This window comes from Hylobates moloch, unplaced genomic scaffold (genome assembly GCF_009828535.3).
Source record: "Hylobates moloch isolate HMO894 unplaced genomic scaffold, HMol_V3 SCAFFOLD_17, whole genome shotgun sequence".
Classification (NCBI taxonomy): Eukaryota; Metazoa; Chordata; class Mammalia; order Primates; family Hylobatidae; genus Hylobates; species Hylobates moloch.
Window position 1 is genome coordinate 50,165,559 of NW_026652292.1, and position 23,142 is coordinate 50,188,700.

Below are 23,142 nucleotides of genomic sequence, written 5' to 3' on the forward strand. Positions count from 1 at the left end.
AACAATGTAGTTTAGCCGGGCGCGGTGGCTCACGCTTGTAATCCCAGCACTTTGGGAGGCCGAGGCGGGCGGATCACGAGGTCAGGAGATCGAGACCACGGTGAAACCCCGTCTCTACTAAAAATACAAAAAATTAGCTGGGCGTGGTGGCGGGCGCCTGTAGTCCCAGCTACTCAGAGAGGCTGAGGCAGGAGAATGGCGTGAACCCGGGAGGTGGAGCTTGCAGTGAGCCGAAATTGCGCCACTGCACTCCAGCCTGGGCGACAGAGCGAGACTCTGTCTCAAAAAAAAAAAAAAACAATGTAGTTTAGTTCTTGGAGTTGGCGTGTTCACTTAATTAATATATTCTGTTTTGTCTTCCTTCTTTTGATCAATGATATGTTTGTCAAATACATCCATATTGTTGTGTATAGCTCATTTTTGTTCATTTATTTATTCTGCTGTAATTTATTCATTGTCTTTTTTAAATTTAATTTTAATTCGTTTTAATTTTTTTTTTTTTTTTTTGAGACAGAGTCTTGCTCTGTCACCCAGGTTGGAGTGCAATGGCATAGTCTAGGCTCACTGCAACCTCTGCCTCCTGGGTTCAAGTGATTCTCCTGCCTCAGCCTCCTGAGTAGCTGGGACTACAGGGGCATGCCACCACACCCGGCTAATTTGTGTATTTTTAGTAGAGACAGAGTTTCACCATGTTGGCCAGGCTGGTCTCAAACCCCTGACCTCGTGATCCATCCACCTCAGCCTCCCAAAGTGCTGGGATAACAGCTATGAGCCCCCATGCCCAGCCAATTTTTAAAAATTCTTAGTAGACATACGTCTCCCTGTGTTGCCCAGGCTGGTCTTAAACTCCTAGACTCAAGCAATCCTCCGGCCTTGGCCTCCCAATGTGCTGGGATTACAGGCATGAGCCACTGTGCCTGGCCAATTCATTCGGTTTTAAATGGTTGTCTAGGTTGTTTCAAGGTTTTGGTTATTTCAGTGATGCTGATATGAATATGTTACCTGGTGCACATACCAAGTGTGGAATTGTTGGGTCATAGAGTAGAGATATCTTCCACTTTACTAGTTAATACTATTGCCTTTTCTAAAATGATTGTACCAAATTACCCTTCTACAAGCAGTAGTATCTACAAGATCCTGTTGTTCTACATGCCTGCCAACAATTGGTATTGTAATACTTTTAATTTTTGCCGAGCTGACAAGTGTAGAAGGAAATCTATTGTGTTGTGACTTGAGGCATTTTAAGATGCTCTGCAGGCTTTTTATTAGATTTCTGCAGTTTCTGTAAACCTTGCCTTCAGTAGCCCCCGCAGATGGTCCAAGTTCCAGTCCTCCAGTCGAGTTGCTCTGAGATGGGTTCCCACGGTGTGCTTTAGGCTGTCCAGTGCCAAATCTCACCCCCTAAGAGGACTGTTGCACATGACACACCCAAATAGAAAAACATTCTCCAGGGTGGAGGTCTTTTAGGTATTCCCACAGCAAACTAAGAATACCACATTGTGATTTCAAAGCTCTAAGCAGATCCGTCAAAAGGGGGTGCACGACAGACGTTCAGTTTAAGCAAACTGCTGAGAGTCAGAAGGGCAGTGACGCTGCCAGCCACTGTTTCCTTTCCAGTTTTCAGCCGCTTGCCTTGTCTCCAGCAAAGCTTCACTAAGTAATTTTCTGAGAACAAAAGAGATTGAAGCTTTCTCCTCAAATCGCCTGGCGTTGTCGAATACTCCTGTTTCGTTTTGTTCTGCGTGTGCTCCCTCTCGTCTCGTCGGTCCACTGTGATGTCATGATAACCATCGGAGGGCGGCCATTAAGCAGCTTTGCAGTATTCTGAAAATCTTTTATAGAAGCAGCTGCTTGGTATTTCGATAACTTGACCCCACTGTTCCCTTGGCTTAGCTATGGTTTTAAACTTTATCATAAGTGAACATTTTAAAGAAAAACTGACACTTGTTTTCAAGGAAAATCATACATAAAGACCAATGTGTAATGATAGACAAAATGGGTCCTGCTGTGGTTGAAAAGATCAGGAAAGGCCTGGACTTCCACCTGCCTGCTCTTCTTCCCCTCCCACCCCTTTTTTGGAGACAGATTCTCACTCTGTTGCCCAGACTGGAGTGCAATGGCGCGATCTCAGCTTACTGCAACCTCCACCTCCCGGGTTCAAGCAATTCTTGTGCCTCAGCCTCCCAAGTAGCTGGGATCACAGGTGTGTGCCACCATGCCCGACTAATTTTTGTAAAGATGGGATTTCACCGTATTGGCCATGCTGGTCTCAAACTCCTGACCTTGAGTGATCCACCTGCCTCAGCCTTCCAAAGTGATGGGATTACAGACATGAGCCACCGTCCCTGGTCTTCTTCCCCAGTTTGATAACAGTTGAAAACTACTGAGTGATTTAATGAAGTCCAAAGTACTTATTTAAATGTGTAATTTTTTTTTTTTTTTTTTTTTTTTTTTTGAGACAGGATCTCACTTCTGTCACCCAGGCTGAAATGCAGTGGCATGATTATGGTTCAATGCAGCCTCCACTTCTTGGGTTCAGGTGATTCTCCCACATTAGGCTCTTTTTTTTTTTTTAAGATGGGAGTCTCACCCTGTCACCCAGGCTGGAGTACAATGGCATGATCTCAGCTCACTGCAACCTCCGCCTCCTGAGTTCAAGTGATTCTCCTTCCTCGGCCTCCCGAGTAGCTGGGATTACAGGTGTCCACCACAACACCTGGCTAATTTTTGTATTTCAGTAGAGACAGGATTTCACCATGCTGGCCAGTATAGTCTTGAACTCTTGACCTCAAGTGATCTGCCTGCCTCGGCCTCCCAAAGTGCTGAGATTACAAGCATAAGCCACCGCCCCTAGCCGTCCTCAGCCTCTTGAGTAGCTGTCACTACAGGCACGTGCCAACAAGCCCGGCTAATTTTTTGTGTTTTTGGTAGACACGGGGCCTCGCTGTGTCTCAAACACCTGGACTCAAGCAGTCTGTCTGCCTCAGCTTCCTAAAGTGCTGGGATTACAGGCATGAGCCACTGCGTCCAGCCTAAATGTGTAGTTCTATGTAGAAGAACAAAGCAAACTGGGCTATGAAGGTTAAACAAAATGAGTTATGATGGTGCTGAGAGTCTTCACTCGGCATACTTCCTGCCTTTGCTTGTGGAACTTCTCAATATGAAAAATAAACAAAATCTTACTCAAGATTTCTTGGTCTCCAGCCCAGGACTCTTCCTAATTTATTGTATTATATTTCTTTTTATCCATGAGGACGTTCACATATGCCATCAAGGGATAGATAAATGTTAGTAAGTCTTGGGAGCATGAAGTTGCTCTGTTCTGTGAATCGCGTAGAACTGGTTTCTTTAGAATTTCTCTTTTGCTAAGTGCCAAGTTCCAGTTCCCATCATTGAAAGACCTAATTTATTTGCTCATTTCTTCCTTCTTCTTTATTTGTTCTTTCTTTCCCTCCCTCCCTCCCATCTCTCCATCCATCCAATTTTGATTGAATACCTGCCATGCTAGGTGTCGAATATGATGGTGAATAAGGCAGTTATAGTATCTGCCTACCCTCACAAGGCTTAAATCCTTTAAACCAATGTGAGATAATATGGAAGGGATTCTGTAAATGATTGTAGACCTATTAATAATACTGTAGGTGTGCCCACTTCGCATCTGTCACCAGCACCATTGTTACCACCTATTTCTAGCAACAGAATAAACCTCCTTTTTTATTTCAACAAAATCTCAGCGTAAGCCTAGTAAAACTAGGGTGGGTTTGATTGAAGATAAAACAGTCCGATTCGTGCCATTCAGCATAAAGTTCCTCTCATGCTACCTCTAGGTACCTCCTTATCAGCCCAACTTGAAAGCCACCAACCTTGGCCTCTGCTGTTGGTCTGACATGGTGTCATATTTTGATAATGTATGTAGCTATTCTTCATACACGCTAATGTCTCAGTGGTAAAGACAACTAGGCTAAATGTGTAAATTCAGGCCTCCAGTCCTCATAAACCACAGAAATGGTAACTAGCAGCTTCTTTGTATCTTTTCAGTTTCTAGCTCCAGAGCTCGCTGTCTGTGAGCCACTAGAATGGGACGATGGAACCCACTTGCTAGGGTTTTCTCCAACTTAATCCCAAAACCTGTGTATCTTACCTTATGTGTCCCAGTTGAGATGCCGAAAACAAAATAATAGCAGAAGTGACCCCTTCGTCCCCTGAAAATGAGACAGGACAAAGAAATGTAAACACATGTTTGATTAGAGTTGTTTCTGCAAAATTTGGTTAACTTGAAATTATTTAATTATGCTTCACTCCCTGTGGGGACAGGGGGAAATTCCCAACATAATTTGAGACTAGTGGCACTTTTGCCTCTGGCAGATTTAAATGAGGAAAGTGACTGCATGCATGCACATCCGTGGCCACAGTCTTCATCAGCCCCTTTGTTTGATTTCTCTATTTCTCACGGTGGCTCTGCCCCCGTGATCCCTGCCCACATGATGCAGCGACACTTGCACAGAGCCAGGCCCACTTGTGTTCTCCTTTGAATTGCCGGGAAGCACTCTGGTTGCTTTTGTATGGCCACATAGGAAACAGCCTAATCCTTAGAATAAAATTGATCCCTAGGTTTAGAGCTCAAGTTTTTAAAGTTTTTCTTCCTACATACATTGATTCAGCTGCCTGTGATTCCCTTAGTACCCCTCCATCTCAGTGGATGTCTCATTCTACTTCCTCTCCCCTCTCTTCTCTAGCACTGTCACCCATTTCCTAGTCAACTCAAGGCCAAAAATGAGATTTTTAAAAGCCAGCAGATATTCAATAAACTGATACGTAGAAAGGCCAGATATGGGCCGGGCGTGGTGGCTCACACTTGTAATCCCAGCACTTTGGGAGGCCGAGGCAGGCAGATCATGAGGTCAGGAGATCGAGACCATAGTGAAACCCCATCTCCACTAAAAATACAAAAAAAAAAAAAAATTAGCTGGGCGTGGTGGCGGGCGCCTGTAGTCCCAGCTACTCGGGAGGCTGAGGCAGGAGAATGGCGTGAACCCAGGAGGCAGAGCTTTCAGTGAGCCGAGATTGCGCCACTGCACTCCAGCCTGGGGGAAGAGCGGGGGACCCGCCCCAAAAAAAAAAAAAAAAAAGGCCAGATATGATAGGAATTGTCTAGCAGACGTTTTTATTTGGCCCTCGCAGTGTTTAAAGGATTATTTTCTGGAATTGGGATGACTGGACTTTGCAGGTGCTTCCCCATTTTCCATAGTCACCCACCTTTGTTGTCTCTCACACTCTGCTTCACATGTTTACATCACTGGCCTGTCTGTAGAGTCAGTCTGGTCCATTGTTGACTTCCGAGGCTTTTCCAATCTGCTTTCCTTGGGAATCTTTTTTTTTTTTTTTTTTGGAGATAGAGTCTCACTCTGTCTCCCAGGCTGGAGCACAGTGGCGTGATCTCAGCTCACTGCAACCTCCACCTCCTGGGTTGAAGCGTTTCTCCTGCCTCCGCCTCCCGAGTAACTGGGACTACAGATGTGCGCCACCATGCCCGGCTTCTTTTTGTATTTTTAGTAGAGACAGGGTTTCACCACATTTGTCAGGCTGGTCTCAAACTCCTGACCTCAGGTGATCTGCCCACCTCGGCCTCCCGAATTGGTGGGATTATAGGCGTGAACCACCACGCCCAGCCTTCCTTGGGAATCTTTTGTGTGCAATTAGAATTCTAGAGTATTGACCGGGCACAGTGGTTCACGCCTGTAATCCCAGCACTTTGGGAGGCCAAGGTTCGTGAATCACGAGGTCAGGAGATGGAGACCATCCTGGCTAACGTGGTGAAACCCCGTCTCTACTAAAAATACAGAAAGCTAGCCAGGCGTGGTGGCAAGCACCTGTAGTCCCAGCTACTCGGGAGGCTGAGGCAGGAGAATGGCGTGAACCTGGGAGGCGGAGCTTGCAGTGAGCCGGGATCGTACCACTGCACTCCAGCCTGTGTGACAGAGTGAGACTCCATCTTGAAAAAAAAGAATTCTAGAGTACTATAAAAGACTACTACTATTGCCATTTTGTAAGTGTCCCAATCAAATGAGAGAGATTCTTAAAGCACATGAAAGATATAAATACAGCACTCATTTACAGAAAGCATTTTAGGAAAATTAGCGTTATAGCTGGGAATGACATGATGCCTACCAATAAATCTTAATAATTGACAAAAGCATTCAGTACACGGTGTATAACTATGTGAATTTTGCTTGGGAAATTGATTCTGGTTTGGAGCTTTAGCTTGTTCATAGGGTTCTTAGGGCTCTAGGATGACTTGATAGTGAGGCTTTTGTGTCCCTGTTCTCAGGTGTCAGCCTTCCTTGCCAATTCTTTACTTGTTTCCATATTACCTGTTTTACCAAGTACAGCCACACACGTCAGTATGGATGGATTTCACAAACATACCAGGAAGAACTAATCATTTGGACTATGGACACGTCTGCCTTTGGGGTTCACCTGACGAATAGTGCTGACATTCTTTTAATAAAATTCTCTCTTTCTCCCCCCGACCCGCCCCCCAATTTTTCAGCAGATATATGGAGTGATCACTCATTTCAGACTGATCCAGATTTGCCGCCTGGCTGGAAAAGAGTCAGTGACATTGCCGGGACCTATTATTGGCACATCCCAACAGGAACGACTCAGTGGGAACGGCCCGTCTCCATCCCAGCAGATCTCCAGGGTTCTAGGAAAGGGTCACTTAGTTCTGTAACGCCATCTCCCACCCCAGAGAACGAGGTAAAACGGAGTGTCTTTTTACCAGCTTAGTAGAATAGATGTAACTTGTGGTTTCTCTTTACACTGGTTGCTTCTGCCCCAACAGGTCATCGAGGTAAGCTTTTTGATTATTGTGCATGTTGCATTTGAAATCTCAGTAATGCTTCCTCTTAGTAAATAGTGTTAATATCCATCTTTCAGGGATGTTTTTATTTTTTAATGGCTTTTGGTCTCTTGAAACACCATTCCAGGTACAGAAAGCAAGAGGGGCTGATTAATGAGAAATGGTAAAGATTCCCTAGGGCTCACTGAGGCAGTACTTTACTCCGCAGGTACCATTGCATGCTGCTGGCTCCATAAAGTATTTACACACAGAAGAACATCTCTTGGCCAGACGTATTATAATTACTGCGTATCTTAGCCTTGGGCTCGTTTGACAGCGTGGAGGGAATGTCTGCAAGAATAACCCTGGAGAGCCCTCAGATGCTTAATTTCTATTTTTAAAAATCTGTTTATTTAGCAGAAGTGACATTATTTTAGAAACAATTAACAGCATAAATTTCTGCTGTCCCTGAGGAAGAAATCTGGATGTTTAAACAAAGAATTGAGGCATTAAAAAATGTCATTGTGGTGGTTATTAGTATAAGGATCCCTACAGTGAACTTTTGTGAATCCCGAAAGCGAACTATTAAAGGGAATTAGAGTTGGAGAAGGTCACAATTAAGTAATGACTTCTTTTGACCCCTGACACCCACGCATTTCTGCCCCTTTCTGACCACAGTCCTTGGTTCTTTGAACAAGCCCGTCTTCTTTTGCCTTGAGGCATGAGGGCATTGGAACTACTTGTGGAAGCTTCTTTATCTGTTTGCAACAGATATCACCCTTCCTGTTTTTAAAAGTAGACAATGTCTTGTTTCCTAAATCTTTGATTATGTACTTGTTCTTCTCTGGGAGGTGGTAAGCCCTATATTCTCATCACATTCCTGCTGTTAGAGGGCTTTGGCCTCTCATTTACCCAGCCTGGACCTCAGATTCTCCAGCTTGAAAGTGACGGGCTGGGGCAGCCATACCCTCATTGGTAGGCAAGGACTTTGGTTTACCAGTGCCATGCCGTGGTCATCAGGCACATGCTTCAGGACCGCTGAACCCCATATAGGGCTTTGTTGCTTATCACTGGGCAATTTTAACAACTTTTTATTGAAGCATAATAATTCCTACTCCCTGGGCAATTTATATTCAGCCTTTTGTTCATCTTGCATTAGGTGTGCTGGGGGATAAAGATGAACCAACACCGTCTCAGCCCTCAAGGAGTTTGGCATGGAGAGGAGTCCTCTTCCTGTCCCCACCCAGTTGGATCCTGGGATTCCCCCTGTACCACAGTGGGGGCCTCCTAGAAGCCAAGCCGGCCAGGATCAGTCTCTGTTCTCACTAAGGCACAGACGTGCTCTCCCTTTCTTATTTGTACACCTTTTCTCTTGGCATCTCAGTTGGCAAGAATCTCTTTCTCCATTCCTCTGTTCCAAGCCTATAACCATCTTCATTTCCCTATTCCAAACCTTTAACCATCTTCCCAGCCAGAGAGTGCCCTATAGCCAGAGAACACCAGGGTGAGAAGGCACCATTTGGTGCCAGCATTCATATGTTACAGACAGGGACACTGAGGTGTAGAGAGGCCAGTGACTGGTGGCAGCTCTGGGCCTAGAGCTCAGAGTTCCTGAATCCTCCCAGATCCTAGGCCAGAGGTCTTCTCACTCAGCTTCCCTGGCTTTGGGATTTCAACCTGCTCTGCTTCCTCACTGTCCCAGACTGGGGAGATTGGACTGACTTTGAGAGACAGTTTTTGTGCCATGAATCTCCAGTCCTCTGCATCTGGCAGTGGTGAAGTCCTTTGTAAAGGCTGCCTGCAGAGGCCCAGGCGGGGGTGTGTGGACTCCAAGGAGGGCATCCTGAGGCTTACAGAGCTCAGAGTTGTATTTCTTTGATTAACACGTTAGCCTTTTGTTTCCGTGATTTGGGCAGAAGTCTTGGAAAGAATGCAGCACAGGTGGGCGCTGGCTCTGGGGAAACTGCCAGGTAGCAGAGTTCATCTCTCCCCTTCCTGGGGCCCATTTTTGCCTACTCTTTCCCCTCTCTGTGCCTGCATCGTACTCCTGTGCTAACTACTGCCCAGGGCCCCTCCCAGGCTCAGAAGGGCACACCCTTGGCACCTCCTGCCCTGGAGTTCAGTGTTCCCCCCACACAGGCCCACTGCTCAGCCTCCTCACTGCTCTTAAAAATCTGTTGCGGTTTTCAGGGTATTTTCCTAGACATCATTTCATCTGATCTTCTCAGGAGTCTCCTGAGGCAGAGAAGTCAGCTGGTATATTCTCCATTTAAGGAAAGAGGTAACTGAGACTCAATGAGTTGAGTGTCCCTCAGCTGGGGTTAGGGTGGGATGTATCCAGTTCCCTGACTCCAGACCCCAGGACTCTAGAGCCCGAGGACTCTGAGAATCTCCACCTTCTATCAGTTCCATTCCTCTCTTCTGCCGCTCACTGTACCATTTGTATTGACAAAGGCTTATCCCTCCACAGAAGCTGGTTAAAGGTGCTTATTTTTAGAAGTTTCAGAGACAGGGACTTGTATCCAGCACTCCCAGAAAGCAACAGGGCAAAAGTCTTCAGGCTGACTTTTCAATTGTTCCCATCATACACATGTTTCTCCCCCTACATAAGGTCCTCCGTTAAGTCAAAGAACCAAGCAGATTTAAAAGGAAACAAATAAGTCATAGAGGCAAAGAGATGAGCAGATAGAAGAGGAATAGGAGAATTGGGGAAAAGACTTAGCCTGCCACATACGCTGATGTGCGGACGCTGACACCAATATTAAACCAGAGGCACTAAGAGAAATCAAATATTTACAGTTCAGGCTAATGCCTTAACTCTTTACTCCCCTTAAAACCCTTATGTGGTCAGGTGCTGCAGCTCATGCCTGTAATCCCAGCACTTTGGGAGGCCTAGGCAGGAGAATCACTTGAGACCAGGAGGTCAGGAGCAGCCTGGACAACACAGCAAGACCCCATCTCTTAAAAAAAAAAAAAAAAAAAAAGATTTTAAATTAGCCAGGTATGGTGGTATGTGCCTGTAGCCCAAGCTACTTAGGAGGCTGAGGCAGGAAGATCACTTGAACCCAGAAATTTGAGGCTGCAGGTGAGCTATGATCACACCATAGCACTCCAGCCTGGATAACAGGGTAAAACCCTGTCTCTTAAAACAAACCAACAAACAAAAAACACCAAAATCCTTATGTATCTGGTACTATAGTTGTCTTTCTCATTTTACATTTGACACTGAGACACAGAGAGGTTGAGGAGTTTGGGCAAGACACACAGCTAATACATGGTAGAGTCAAGCTTGAGTTCAGGTCTCCTGGCCCCTATTTCCACCCCGAACTTCACAATATCATATGTCTGGGAGGCTTGGAGACCGTTGAATCCCTTCAACTCACCCTAAGGGAGGCTGTGTCACATGTGGAGCCTTCTAGAAAATGACCTTTCTTAATATCATTGTCTCAGGTGCTAATGACAGTTGAAGAGAAATGATTATTTTTCTAACACCATTTCTTTGGTTCCTAAATAGAATCTATTTCAACCAATTTCAAAGCATGAGAAGAGAGCAAAATCTTATGGGACAGAAGAAGCTTGTAATATGTTGTGTTAGAAATGCATATTTTATTCAGCTTTTTTCTGAGCTGGCTTCAAAAAAAAAAAAAAAGAATCAAATAACTAAGTGCTAAATCTGTTGACTAGGCTTCACAAAAGTTTAGAACTGAAGGCTTCCTTACAGTTTGAAAATTTTACATTTCACATTCCAAAGTTCACTTGGGAGGTGTTAAGCGCAGTGGATAATGTTTCCGCTGCATATGCCAGCAGTATTTTTGAAAGTTTATAAACTGGCCAGGAAGCATTTGCTGCTGAAATTTGGCACATGGTGCTCCTCCTTGCCCAAACCATTTATTTGTTCCAAATTACCTTGCAAACTGCTTGGATGTTGAATTTTAGAGAGAACGGAGAGCCACACAAAATATTTTTATGAATATCCATTGGCTTGTGGCCAAGTCTTCCCATCTTTTCAAATGAAGGTGTTTTGGTCTTCCTAAAGAAGGAAGTGTGGAGAAGGCGGGTCTGAAGCTCGAGAAAATGAATTGTTGCTCAAACTGTGGTTTCCTCTTGGTCCTAAATCAGCCTGTTCTTAGGAAGTGCTCACAGCCTCAGGGGCGGCGTGAGAGCCTAACCCCCCAGGAGGGTGCCCAGTGGAATACCTTAAGCCTGTGTATTCTCATATACACGTAGAAATAAGATGACAACATAAAAGGGCCGTTCTGCCATCATTTTTCTGAACTTCTTCACTCAGTCAAGTAATCATGACATTGAGTGCTGGAAGGAATCTTGGAGCAGGGCCTGTTGAATGTGCAGGCCGTATTTCTCAGCCAGTGAGCCGAGGAACGGTGCCAGGAGAACCTCTGGGGATCACAGAATGGGGTGGGGCCTGGGAACCTTTGCATAAGCTCTGCAAGTGATTTACGCTGAGTAAGTAGGACAGCAGGTCCTGGAATGACTATAGCCCCCCTATTTTTATTTGCATGTCACTTCCTCAAAAATTATTTGGCCTCACCCCATTGTCTCCCCAGAGCTACCGCTCTTACCCCATTGCTTTGAAAGCCCTGTATTCTATCATGTCCCATTGTAGTGTTGTTACCTGTGGTATGTCACTTTCCCACTAGGAAGCTCCTTGGTGGTCGGGACCTGTTCTCCTCATCCTGTGCACAGGGCCCAGTACATGACGACATTCATTAACTATTTGCTGAATGAAAAAATAAATCAGCTGCATAGCCAAGGAAGCTCTTAGTTGATCTGTTGTAATGACAAAGCCAGCTCTAGAGCCCTCGTTCTCCTGGCCCCCTCTACATTGTAGTTTCTGCATTGCACTGCTGCTCACAGAGACTGATTTAATTGCACAAACCAGTTTACTAGTTTGGCTTTTTTTTTAACTTCTCTGAATTATGTTTGTGTGATTAAACCATAATGCTATAATCTTCTGATAGGGTGGGCAAATGGCTTGAGCCCAGGAGTTTCTCTACTAAAAATACAAAAAATTAGCTGGCATGGTGATGCATGCCCTATAGTCCCAGGAACTTGAGAGGCTGAGATGAGAGGATCACTTGAGCTCAGGAAGTAGAGGTTGCAGTGAGATCATGCCACTGTACTCCAGCCTTGGTGACAGAGCAAGACCCTGTCTTAAAAAGAAAGAAAAACTGTACACATATAAATTGATAAAACACTCACTGACATTGCCTGCCATAGTCCTTGGAATTCCAGGTTTTCTGCCATTTACTATCAAGGCCACACTTAACCAAGGGTCAAGCCTTGACAAAATGGCATTGAGAGGCGTGATTCGTAACCCTTTGTATTCCCCAAACTGCTTTTTCTTTCGTGGAAAGAGTAGATCATAAGGAAACTCTCATTTGCCGGGCACCCTCGGGCAGCCAGTCCCTGTGCTAAGAGCTAACATTCTGGATCTCACTTGGTCTGCACATTGATGGGAGGCCTTCTTAGTCCTGTTTGATAGGGGAGGGAGTTGAGGTCAAAGAGCAAGTAAGAACAGAGGCAGAATTTGAACCCCAGCATTCCAGCAGGCAATGTGTTGTTATTCATTTTCTGATGCTTATAACAGAATACCTGAAACTGCGTAATTTATAAAGATAAGGAATGTATTTCTTACGGTTATAGAGGCTGAAAAGTCTAAGGCCGAGAGACTGCATCTGGTGAGGGCCTTCTTGCTGGTGGGGACTCTCTGCAGAGCCCTGAGTGGGTGCAGGGCATGACATGGTGAGAGAGCTGAGTATGCCAGCTCAGGTCTCTCTTCCTCTTCTGATAAAGCCACCAGTCCCACTCTCATGAGAACCCATGAATCTATGGGTGAATTAATCCACTCATGAGGGCAGAGCCTCTTAAAGGCCCCACCTCTCAATACTGCAACATTGGTGATTAAATTTCGATGTGAGTTTTGGAATGGACAGACATTCAAACCACTGCATTGTGTTAGCTTCAGAACTTCTCAAGTGCACACAGAGATGATACGATTATAGCTTCTGTCACTGCCACTGTGGAATGTTTTAGTGCTTTTCCTCTCTACCCAGTTCTCAGCAGGTTCAGCCCTCCACTCTTGCCCCCTGATTTGCATTTTGCTACCACTTCATAGAGATTTTCTTAGCATCCTAGAGAAAGTCCCCTGGTAGGGACATACCCAGCCCCTGAGACTTAGTCTTTAAGAGCACTCTGTTGACATTGTCAAAGAATCAACTCCATTGTTGGCCTTTTTCCAGCTGAAACATAATGCATCATTTTTGTTTGCTATGTGGAATTGCTTTCCAAGACCCCAGAAGAGAAACATGGAAGAAGAAAACTCTCAGTAGTCAAGGTTATATGATCGGATTCCCTCCTTACTGGGTCCAGCCTCACACAGCTTCTGTGTGGTGCTCAAGGGTTTTGAGGAGTGCCATACCCTGGGCATTGGGTCAGTCCCCCTAGACACACTGTCTCTGAGGAGCTAAGGCTCCAAGGCTCTCCCAGAACTGAGCAGGATCAAGTAATCAGAGAAAGGGAGGTTGCAACCTGGACAAGGTCAGGACAAGCACCAGGAGGGTGTCCCAACTATGACTCTGGTACCAGAATGTCACTTGGCTGTGCAAGGCTTTAGCTGCATTGCCTGGAAGGTTACCAGGCTCATGGAAGCTTGTTGCTCATAGAAGATGGTCCCTGTTGGTCCGTTACCACCTCTTTCCCCATCTTTGTGTGTTTGTCTTACCTGAGGCCTATTGTCCAACTTGCCTTTTCCCCTTTTAATGTTTTTCTCTTTGTCTCTCCTCTTCTTTCATCTCTCGCACCCCTACTGGGGTAGATACAGACTTTCTGTAGAACCAAAGAATCTCTATTGGGTTGTGCTTTTTAAAAAATTTATTAACTAAAAATTATTACCAAAACTTATTAGCCGAATATAGAAAATATTCTCTTCTTAATTAAAATAATTAGATGAATAGACCATGTAATTCTTAAAATTTAAGACAAAGTGACTTTCTTTCATTGACTTTAAATTTTTAAAAAAGAAAAATTATGGTCACTTATACATTGGAGAAAGTTTGTCATCTTTGATATAAATGAATAGTTTTAAATATAGGAGGGGAAAAAAGATCTTTGGCCCAGTCATAACACATATAACGCCAGTTTCCATTTCCTTACTGAGTTTTGTACTAAAGGATTTCTTTAGGAGTGCCCGTGTTAAGTTTTTGTAAAATCACTATACAAAGCCTTTGTTTATTTAAATCTGTAAAAGGTGATTGTTGGACATTTGCCATCTAACTCATGTTTCCATAACACGAGAGCTGGATTCTGACAGTCTTAGTACTGTTTTTAGCTTTTGCTTTACAGATACCCTTATGTCCAAAGAGTAAATGCATTAAAAAATTTAAAAACCACACACACATGCAGAGAGCTGTTTTAGTTAAGTACTGAAGACTTTTCTGAGTACTTGTTTTAGAAAATACTCTTCTTTTACTCTCTGTGGTCTCAACATATAGGGTCCCTTGGGGATAGTTTCGGAAGTTCTTTTGTGAGGTAACTTTGTTTTTCTTGTTTCTTTATAAATTTCTCCACAAAGACACAATTATTTTGGGTCTTCCTAATTCATCATCTGATTATCCTTTTTTAAAGTTCAACTTAACAACAAATATTGCTCACATGTAAACAGTGATGACAAGTTGAGGCCATATAAGCTTGTTTTCTTTTTGAAAAAGAAATTCTAGCTTAAAATTTTATTTTGTACTTGATATCTCAGGTCCTCATCCCACGTCCATATTAGTAGCCCTACAGTGGTCCAAACCGAAATTGGTCACTGGCCCATCTGGAAATACAAGAAAAATTGGGCATCTTTCTCTCAGGAAAATGTACGTGTACAAAACCCCGCACCCGTTTCAGGGGTTCACAGCTCCTCTGAGCTAACAGGTTAAGATTGCCCTAGGTTATTTTCTCTTCATAAAGACTGAACACTGCTTCTGGGGGTGGAGTGAGGGGAAAGGTAAGGGATTGTGCAACATTCCTGCCCTTTATTCATTAAGAGAAATTATTTTTAAAAAATAAATACAGTGGTCTAAGTTCCTATTTTATTTTGAAAAGCTGTAGTTTAGGTGCCTAGACCAAAAATGAAAATGATACCATGTGTGCAATAGTAGTAATGGGTCTAAATTTGCAGTGTCATTGCTCTCAGAGAGGCTTGCAGAGTTTGGTAAGTGCATGTTGCACCAGGCGCCATGGCTTACGCCTGTAATCTCAGCACTTTGGAAGGCCTAAGTGGGAGGATCACTTGAGCTCAGGAGTTCAAGACCATCCTGGGTAGCATAATGGAACCCCCATCTCAACAAAAAAGTTTTTAAAAATTAGCCAGGTGTAGCAGCATGCACCTGAATAGTCCCAGCTACTCAGGAGGCCAAGGCGGGAGGATTGCTTGAGCCAGGAGGTCAAGGCTACAGTGAGCTGTGATTGGGCCACTGCACTCCAGCCTGGGTGACAGAGTGAGACCCTGTCTCAAAAAAACTTTTAAATAAAATAAATGCATCTTTCGACGCACAAGACATTTAAACTTAGTTTTTTCTGCTTTTAGTGGTTTTTAAAACTGTATCCATGTTGTGAGTAAAAGTTATGGGTCATTATTAACTCTCATTTTCAAAGAACTTCAGTTGAAAAGTGATTTAGCTGAAAAGTTTTGATGGTTGATTTCTTATACAAACAGATTTGCCTAACCAGTCAGTAAAGCAAATCCACAAGACTGTCCCTGAGTTTTATTAGCCTTGCTTGCTTATTTCCCCAAATCTTAGATGAAAAATACTTGAATATTCACTAGGCCTAGTAGGAAGAAAAGACATTTTCTCATTGTCTGAGGTGGATGGAGGAGTTGTTTAGATTTGGAAATCAGTTATTGCAAGAGCTCTCCCAACAAAGCCAGGCTTCATGCCTTGCACTATAATTATGTTTAGAAAATCATTTCATGATCAAGTATTAATTTGTGAAGAAGCTTTTGTAGCAAAAAAAAAAAAAAAAAAAAAGTAGAGCTTTTATGAATTAGAGGAATTTATGTTAGACTGTTTAGAGCTGTTTTTTGTTAGGTTAAATTTCCACCAAATGTTGATGTCAGTCTTTGTTCTTCACTAACCCTCTCTCCCCATCATTCTCCTTTTTTTCTTTTAAGTGAAAATATCTTGACCCCCAACTTTTGGGGCCCTCAGTCATGGGCATTCCCTAGTTTCCAAACAAACACAGTACCCATCCCTCATTCCACCCCCACCTCCAGAAAACAGTTCTGTTTGGTTTATAGGGAGGAAAATGGTTATTATGGAATTAGGTATGCTAGTTATTGAATACTTGGAATTATATTGTTTGCTTTTAAAATTACCTTAAGGAAATAACTTCACTGTCTGCTTCTAATAATGTTTAGTCATTTATCTGGTAAGTAATTAAAGCACCATCACTCTCCTGCCCTCGTCTTCAGGTGATAATCTAGACATAGAGGGAGTGAGCCAACAAGTTGCTGTTAGAGTTAACTTGTTCCCTAACCCATCTTGTGAATATCAATGCTAACAACAGTGTCTTGTGTTTTTTTTTTTTCTTTTCTTTTCTTTTTCTTTAAATCAATGTGCTTTTTTCCTATGTGAATAATTATATGTCTAGAAACAGCCATGGAGTGATTTTGCTGTTCTGAATGGGGGAAAGATTAATAGTGACATTTGGAAGGCAAGTATATTGTCAGATCTTAGATCATTTAATATTTTATCCTTTCTGCATGGCTGTGGCTGTATATTTTTCTTCTTTGTGAATATCATGCATTCTGCAGGGACACAGTGATCGGGCTTCTTGCTAGGGGCATTCAGCTCACACTCCTGTTGCCTTTTTTTGGTGTATCCCATTGTGAATGCCCCAGGTTCCCCGTTGTTTTGTAAGAACAGGAGTTTGCACCAGTCAGCATTCAACAGTCCTTGCATGCCTTTCTCTGCCTAAGCTCACGTACACTCTCTGCCTCTTGCTGGGAAGACTTTTCTCCCCTTTGATATTTGAGGCAATGAATGGACTCCTCCCCCATTGTACATTAACAAGGTTCTGTTTTCCTCTAGGATTTACATGCAGCCACTGTTAACCCGGACCCCAGTTTAAAAGAGTTTGAAGGAGCAACCCTACGCTATGCATCTTTGAAACTCAGGTAGGACGTTAGTAGGATTGACCTGCTGTCAATGTATGGCTTTGTGCAGATAGTTTGCAATAGAATTCTAAGTCCACTTTTCTGTTTTTCTGCCTAGAAATGCCCCACACCCTGATGATGATGATTCTTGTAGTATCAACAGTGACCCAGAAGCCAAGGTTTGTAAAGACTTGCTTTCAGCCACCAGGTTATATTCTTAGATCCAAATAATGACTTTGGATCATGGTCCAGTTTTTACAAACCGTCAACCCAGAGCCATTTAATAAGTAATTACCCCTCAATTTTCTCTCTTTCCTAATCTCCCTGACACTTGAAGAAAATCCCTAGGCTACGTTAGGTTTGGGGGGATTTCTAGAACCATCAAGACTCTGCCTGTATCTCACTACATCAGCTCTTTGCACAATGTAATAAGTTACCATTATTGTTCAAATGGGTGGGCTTTAGAAGTCTTTAAAGATACACCAGGCTCTGCTTTGCAAAGCAATGGGAGAGGAAGCTAAACGGGTAGGGTATGAGACCCCTCCCACCTACTGCCACCACAGCAGCCTCATATCTGTGCAAGGTGAAATCTCTGCCATTCCTGTCATAAACACAGATTGGGGAATTAGGTTTTATGATGGAAAACTGGGGTGGGGGCAAACTTGTGTCCATTTTGTTTCTGGACTTCTGGTAGGATGCTAACAAAGCCAGCTTTCTGGGCATGTAGCCAGTGCAACTGCACAGGCCCCACAATGAGAAGGCCCCTGTGCGTGGGGATGAATGTTTCAAGGTTGCTGTCAGGAAATTCTTAATCTTTGAATTTGTATCTTATTTTTTGTTTGTTTGTTCGTTTTTTGAGACGGAGTCTTGCTCTTTCGCCCAGGCCAGAGTGCAGTGGCGCGATCTCGGCTCACTGCAAGCTCCGCCTCCCGGATTCACGCCATTCTCCTGCCTCAGCCTCCCGAGTAGCTGGGACTACAGGTGCCTGCCACCACGCCCGGCTAATTTTTTGTATTTTTAGTAGAGACGGGGTTTCACCGTGTTAGCCAGGATGGTCTCGATCTCCTGACCTCATGATCCACCCGCCTCGGCCTCCCAAAGTGCTGGGATTACAGGCGTGAGCCACCGCGCCCAGCCTGAATTTGTATCTTATAAGTCAAGTCCAATGGAATGTCCATGAGAGGGCTGGGCTTTGGATTACACACAGTCCTGCCACCTTCCAGCGTCCCTGGGCGGTTCTCACCTTCTGGCCCCCCGGCATCTCAGGCCCTGTCAGACCTCCCTATCTCCCTCCCTACGTAGAGACTTCTACTGCCCTCTACCGCGGAAGAGACATGGGTGTGAGCACAGGAAGGTTGGGGTCAAGTGCACACTCCCTGGGTATCTTGGGATTGGAGCGTGGTGACCAGCCCAGTCTGGGCTGGCAGCACTGCTGTGTGTTCCGCAGGTGACTCAGTGGGGGTGAGCCTCTTGCCTACCTGCAGTCCAGGCATCTAGCATGTCCCAACACTGATGTTGCAATACATTTATGGGCCACCCATCTGTTGTGGGTTGAGATTGTGGGCCCATGGGAAGAGAGGATTCCTGGCTTGATTTCCCTGCCCCGGTCAGTGCATGGTGTATCTGTCCAGCAGCTGATGGGAGAGGGGATCCAGAAGCTAGTGGTCTGTGTGCGTGTACCAAGATATGGACAGGGCCCTGAGTGTTTGTAAGGGTTTGCACTTACTCTACAAGTATCCCCATGCCCGAGGGATTGTAACATTAAATAGCAATTTAAAAACACATTAACAGCCAGGTGTGGAGCCTCACGCCTGTAATCCCAGCACTCTGGGAGGCCGAGGGGGTGAGGGTGGGGGTGGATCACCTGAGGGCAGGAGTTCACGCCCAGACTGGCCAACATGGCGAAACCCCGTCTCTACTAAAAATACAAAAATTAGCCAGGCTTGTTGGCACATGCCTGTAATCCCAGCTACTCAGCAGGCTGAGGCAGGAGAATCACTTGAACCCAGGAGGCAGAGGTTGCAGTGAGCTGAGGTCGCGCCACTGTACTCCAGCTTGGGTGACAGAGCGAGACTCCATCTCAAAACAAAACAAGACACTTAACAAGCCAAGAGAAAGCATACGGAAGAAAGGAAAAACCTTTATGTTTTAGTGTTGTTTATAGCATCTTCCCCCTGCTTTTTGAACAGGGGCGGGGGCTTGCATTTTCATTTTTCATTTTTCATTTTCATTTACAAGTTATGCACCTGATCTTCTGGTGCTAGCAACCATGGAATTCCACCTTGTCTACTTCAGCACCTTCCCCTCCCCTGCCCTTCACCCTCCTGTGCCATGGAGGGAGAAAGAATCTTCCCAGATTCTTTTTTATTTGTTCTGAATCCCAAAGCAGATCTGTGTCTACAAATAACATCGCAAATAGGGTTTCTTAGTAGCAGTTAAGAGAGGAACACCATACAGGTTCAAAACCTTGATTCCTTTGCCAGAAACTGCCATATTGGCAGTTGGTTCTGTAAGTATCTTAGGGCTTGCAATGAAATCTGTGCTGCTTCTGGTCAAGTCAGCTTTGTTCTGAGCACAGCCAGTAACATCATGGCCACTCTAGAGCCAGTGGCATTCTGAACAAGTCCTTGGGCTGCTTCTAACATGTTGGTCTTTAAAGATAAATTTTATGGTAAGGAACGCGGGTTGTGAACAATTTGCTTTGCTACTTGATGTTTTACAAATTCTATCAGCAAAGGCTGGAAGAGGAGCAGTGAATATCTCTGTCCACCTCTAAGAGCTGGGGCAGTGATGTATGTGGAGCCAGGGTGTGAAATTGACAAGGGAGAAAGCATGGAATGGAGATGGAATTGTAATAGGAATACGAGGACTGGTTCCATTAAGTCCAAATAAGTGGGTTGGGCTTTCTCTTTTTCCCTTCCGGCTGTGTTGCTTACTGAATTCTTTATCTGCCACCTTTTTATTGCCAGCATGTCTATTTCAATGCCTGTTATGAGTCTGTTCATGTTAATAAGGAAGCTCAGCTTTGTCTTACGTTCCTAAAGCTGTGCTTAGTTTTAAACAACAACAAAAAATACATGCATTGTATTATTTATCCATGCTTTACTTTGTTCCATAAAAGATGTGAGGAGACTTCTAAGAACAAACACTTTTTTCAAAAAAATAAAAGGGCACAGAAAATATAAGAGAATAATCAGTGCATCAGTCTGGGCTGGAACAATATAGAGAGTAAGGAAAAGATCAGCCTGGGGAGAATGAAAAACCTACAACTTTTCAGATCTCAAGATTTGCACAGCTACTAACATGGACCTGCAGGTGGGGTTTTCTGTGTGTGCCTCCTGGTGATTATTTAACCTGAGGATTCTTAGCATGAATGGAATGAATGCCTAGAAGGGCTCATCAGAATCTTAAAAGGACTTTTGCAAGCCGGTACAGTGGCTTACGCCTGTAATCTCAGCACTTCAAGAGCCCAGGAGTTTGATACCAGCCTGGCAACATAGCGAGACCTTGTTGCTACAAAAAAATAAAAAAAAAGCTAGGTGTGGTGTCCCATGCCTGTGGTCCCAGCTACCTGGGAGACTGAGGTGGGAGGAGCCTGGGAGGTAAAGGCTGCAGTGAGCCATAATTGTGGCACTGCTGTCCATGAGAAGTCCATGAGTTCAGAGCTGACTTTAATGAAGACACATTGGAGGAGCTTCCGTCCCCTATTGGAGTCATTCCTGCCTGTTTTGTGTTGCCTGGGGGCCAGAGCCAGCACCTCAGAGGGAGGAGTGGCAAGACTTAGGCTTTCTGGATGTTCCAGTGCCTTTGTAGAGTAAGTTACTCCCCTTAGATGACCCTTTACATTATTTCAGTCCACCAAGAACCAGGGAACCAAGTGGTCCCCTCCCCACGAAAAATCCTGACTTTAAAAATAATACTTGGGCCGGGCGTGGTGGCTCATGCCTGTAGTCCCAGCACTTTGGGAGGGTAAGGCGGGCAGATCACAAGGTCAAGAGATCGAGACCATCCTGGCTAACACAGTGAAACCCCGTCTCTACTGAAAATACAAAAAATTAGCTGGTGGCGGGCGCCTGTAGACCCCACTACTCAGGAGGCTGAGGCAGGAGAATGGCGTGAACTTGGGAGGCGGAGCTTGCAGTGAGCTGAGATTGTGCCACTGCACTCCAGCCTGGGTGACAGAGCGAGACTCTGTCTCAAAAAATAAATAACTAACTAAATAATCAAAATAATATTTAATATACTATGGAATTCTAAGTATAGTCTGTGAGGTATGATTACTTAAAAAGTTATTATAGAAAATATCTTCCTTACTCTCTACTTAAAACTTACATGCTGAAAAAAATAAAAATTATTTTTAGACTGTCAGGATGGGGACACTTCCAAATCCTCTTCAGCTACTACTCTGAATCTGGGCATCTTAATCAGTTGTTCAGTGAAACCTCTAAATAGCAATGGCAACACAAAATCACCACACACACGCATACGCACACGTGCACACACACACAGACACACACACACTTCCCCAAAGAGCAAAGTCTTTTTCTAACTCTGAAAATGTTTTTTGAACCTACCAAAATTTTTATGCAGTAAAGTTTTTGTACTTGATAGCCATATATGTGTGTTTGTATATAATTCTGAGTTCCCTGTTTAACTTTTTATTTTGAAATAATTACAGATTTGTAGAAAAGTTGCAAATATTGAGTTCTCATAGATCCCTTCACCTAGCTTTCCCTAATATTAACTTCTTCATAATCATGGTACATTGGTCAAAACTAAGACATTAATATTGATATCATATTATTTGCTATAAACTTTATTCACATTTTCTCATTTTCTCCACTAAAAACCTTTATCTATTCCAGGACCCAGCCTAGGAGACTGTGTTGCATGTAGTGAGCTCTTGAAAAATTATTTCACATGCTCCTCTCTGTAGTCCTCGGCTTGGTCACTCTTAATTCCATGGTAATATTTCATTTAATTAATAGCACCGTAATCTGTCTAGGCACCAGTATCCATAGGAGCAGTTTCTCCCCCACTACAGAGCAGAGCTACAACTTCATAAAAATAGATGATTTTTTTTTCTTTTAAATTATTGCTTTGGTATAGGTTGCTAAAACTGGTATTACTGGGGCAAAGGCTATTGGTTTTATTGCTTCTGTCACTTATTGCAAAATTACTTTCCAGAAAGCCTGTAGCAGCATATAATCCCATCAGTAATAGCCTAGAGTACACCTCTTTGTCCACGTATCAGTTCACTCTAGGCTTTGTCATTTGTATTTATTCATCTTAGTTTATTGTGTGTGAGCAACTACCCCCTAGTTTTAAAATTTCCCCTTATTGGCCCAGTGCAGTGGCTCACACCTGTAATCCCAGCACTCTGGGAGGCCAACCGGGTGGATCACAAGGTCAGGAGATCAAGACCATCCTGGCTAACATGGTGAAACCCCATCTCTACTAAAAATACAAAAAATTAGCCAGGTATGGTGGTGGGTGCCTGTAGTCCCAGCTATTTGGGAGGCTGAGGCAGGAGAATGGCGTAAACCCGGGAGATGGAGCTTGCAGTGAGCTGAGATCGCATCAGCCTGGGCGACAGAGCAGGACTCCGTCTCAAAAAAAAAAAAAAAAATTTCCCCTTATTAAATTATCATAGACAGAGGACATTTCCTATGAAACTCTCTTTCTTTCCATTCCTGGCTGTTTTTTCCTCTTATTTTTCTATGCATTTTAAAAGTAAGATTTTTATTCAGAAATAATTTTAGATTTATAGCAAAGTTACAAAGATAGTACAGTTCTTATAGCCCCTTCTCCAGATTGCCATCATGTTGTATCCTACAGAATCATAGTACATTTGTCAAAACAAAGAAATTAACATCAATAGAAAATTACTGATAAACACTGTATTCTGATTTTTAATAAACACTGTATTCTGATTTTACCAGTTTTTCTTCTAATGCCCTTTTCTGTTCCAGGATCTAATCTAGGATGTCATATTGCATTTTAGTCTCTATGCATGCATGCATTCATTCATTCATTCATTCACTCATTCATTTTGAGACGGAAGCTCGCTCTGTCGTCCAGGCTGGAGTGCAGTGGTGCGATCTAGGCTCTCTGCAACCTCCGCCTTCTGGGTTCAAGTGAC

At 43.9% G+C, this 23,142-nt stretch overlaps 1 protein-coding gene across 6 annotated transcripts in view; it reads left to right on the forward strand.

Annotated features, from left to right (window-relative positions):
- The window catches only part of APBB2 (amyloid beta precursor protein binding family B member 2), a 405,965-nt gene that overhangs the window by 264,230 nt on the left and 118,593 nt on the right, over positions 1–23,142 (forward strand). For 3 of the 6 annotated variants that reach the window (XM_032136010.2, XM_058429991.1, XM_058429990.1), the window contains 4 exons: positions 6,551–6,759; positions 16,496–16,558; positions 16,936–17,021; positions 17,119–17,179. In XM_032136010.2, the coding sequence (XP_031991901.1) occupies positions 6,551–6,759; positions 16,496–16,558; positions 16,936–17,021; positions 17,119–17,179 (419 nt within the window). The remainder of the gene's footprint in view (positions 1–6,550; positions 6,760–16,495; positions 16,559–16,935; positions 17,022–17,118; positions 17,180–23,142) is intronic. The other 3 variants (XM_032136011.2, XM_032136017.2, XM_032136016.2) reach the window with 3 other exon arrangements.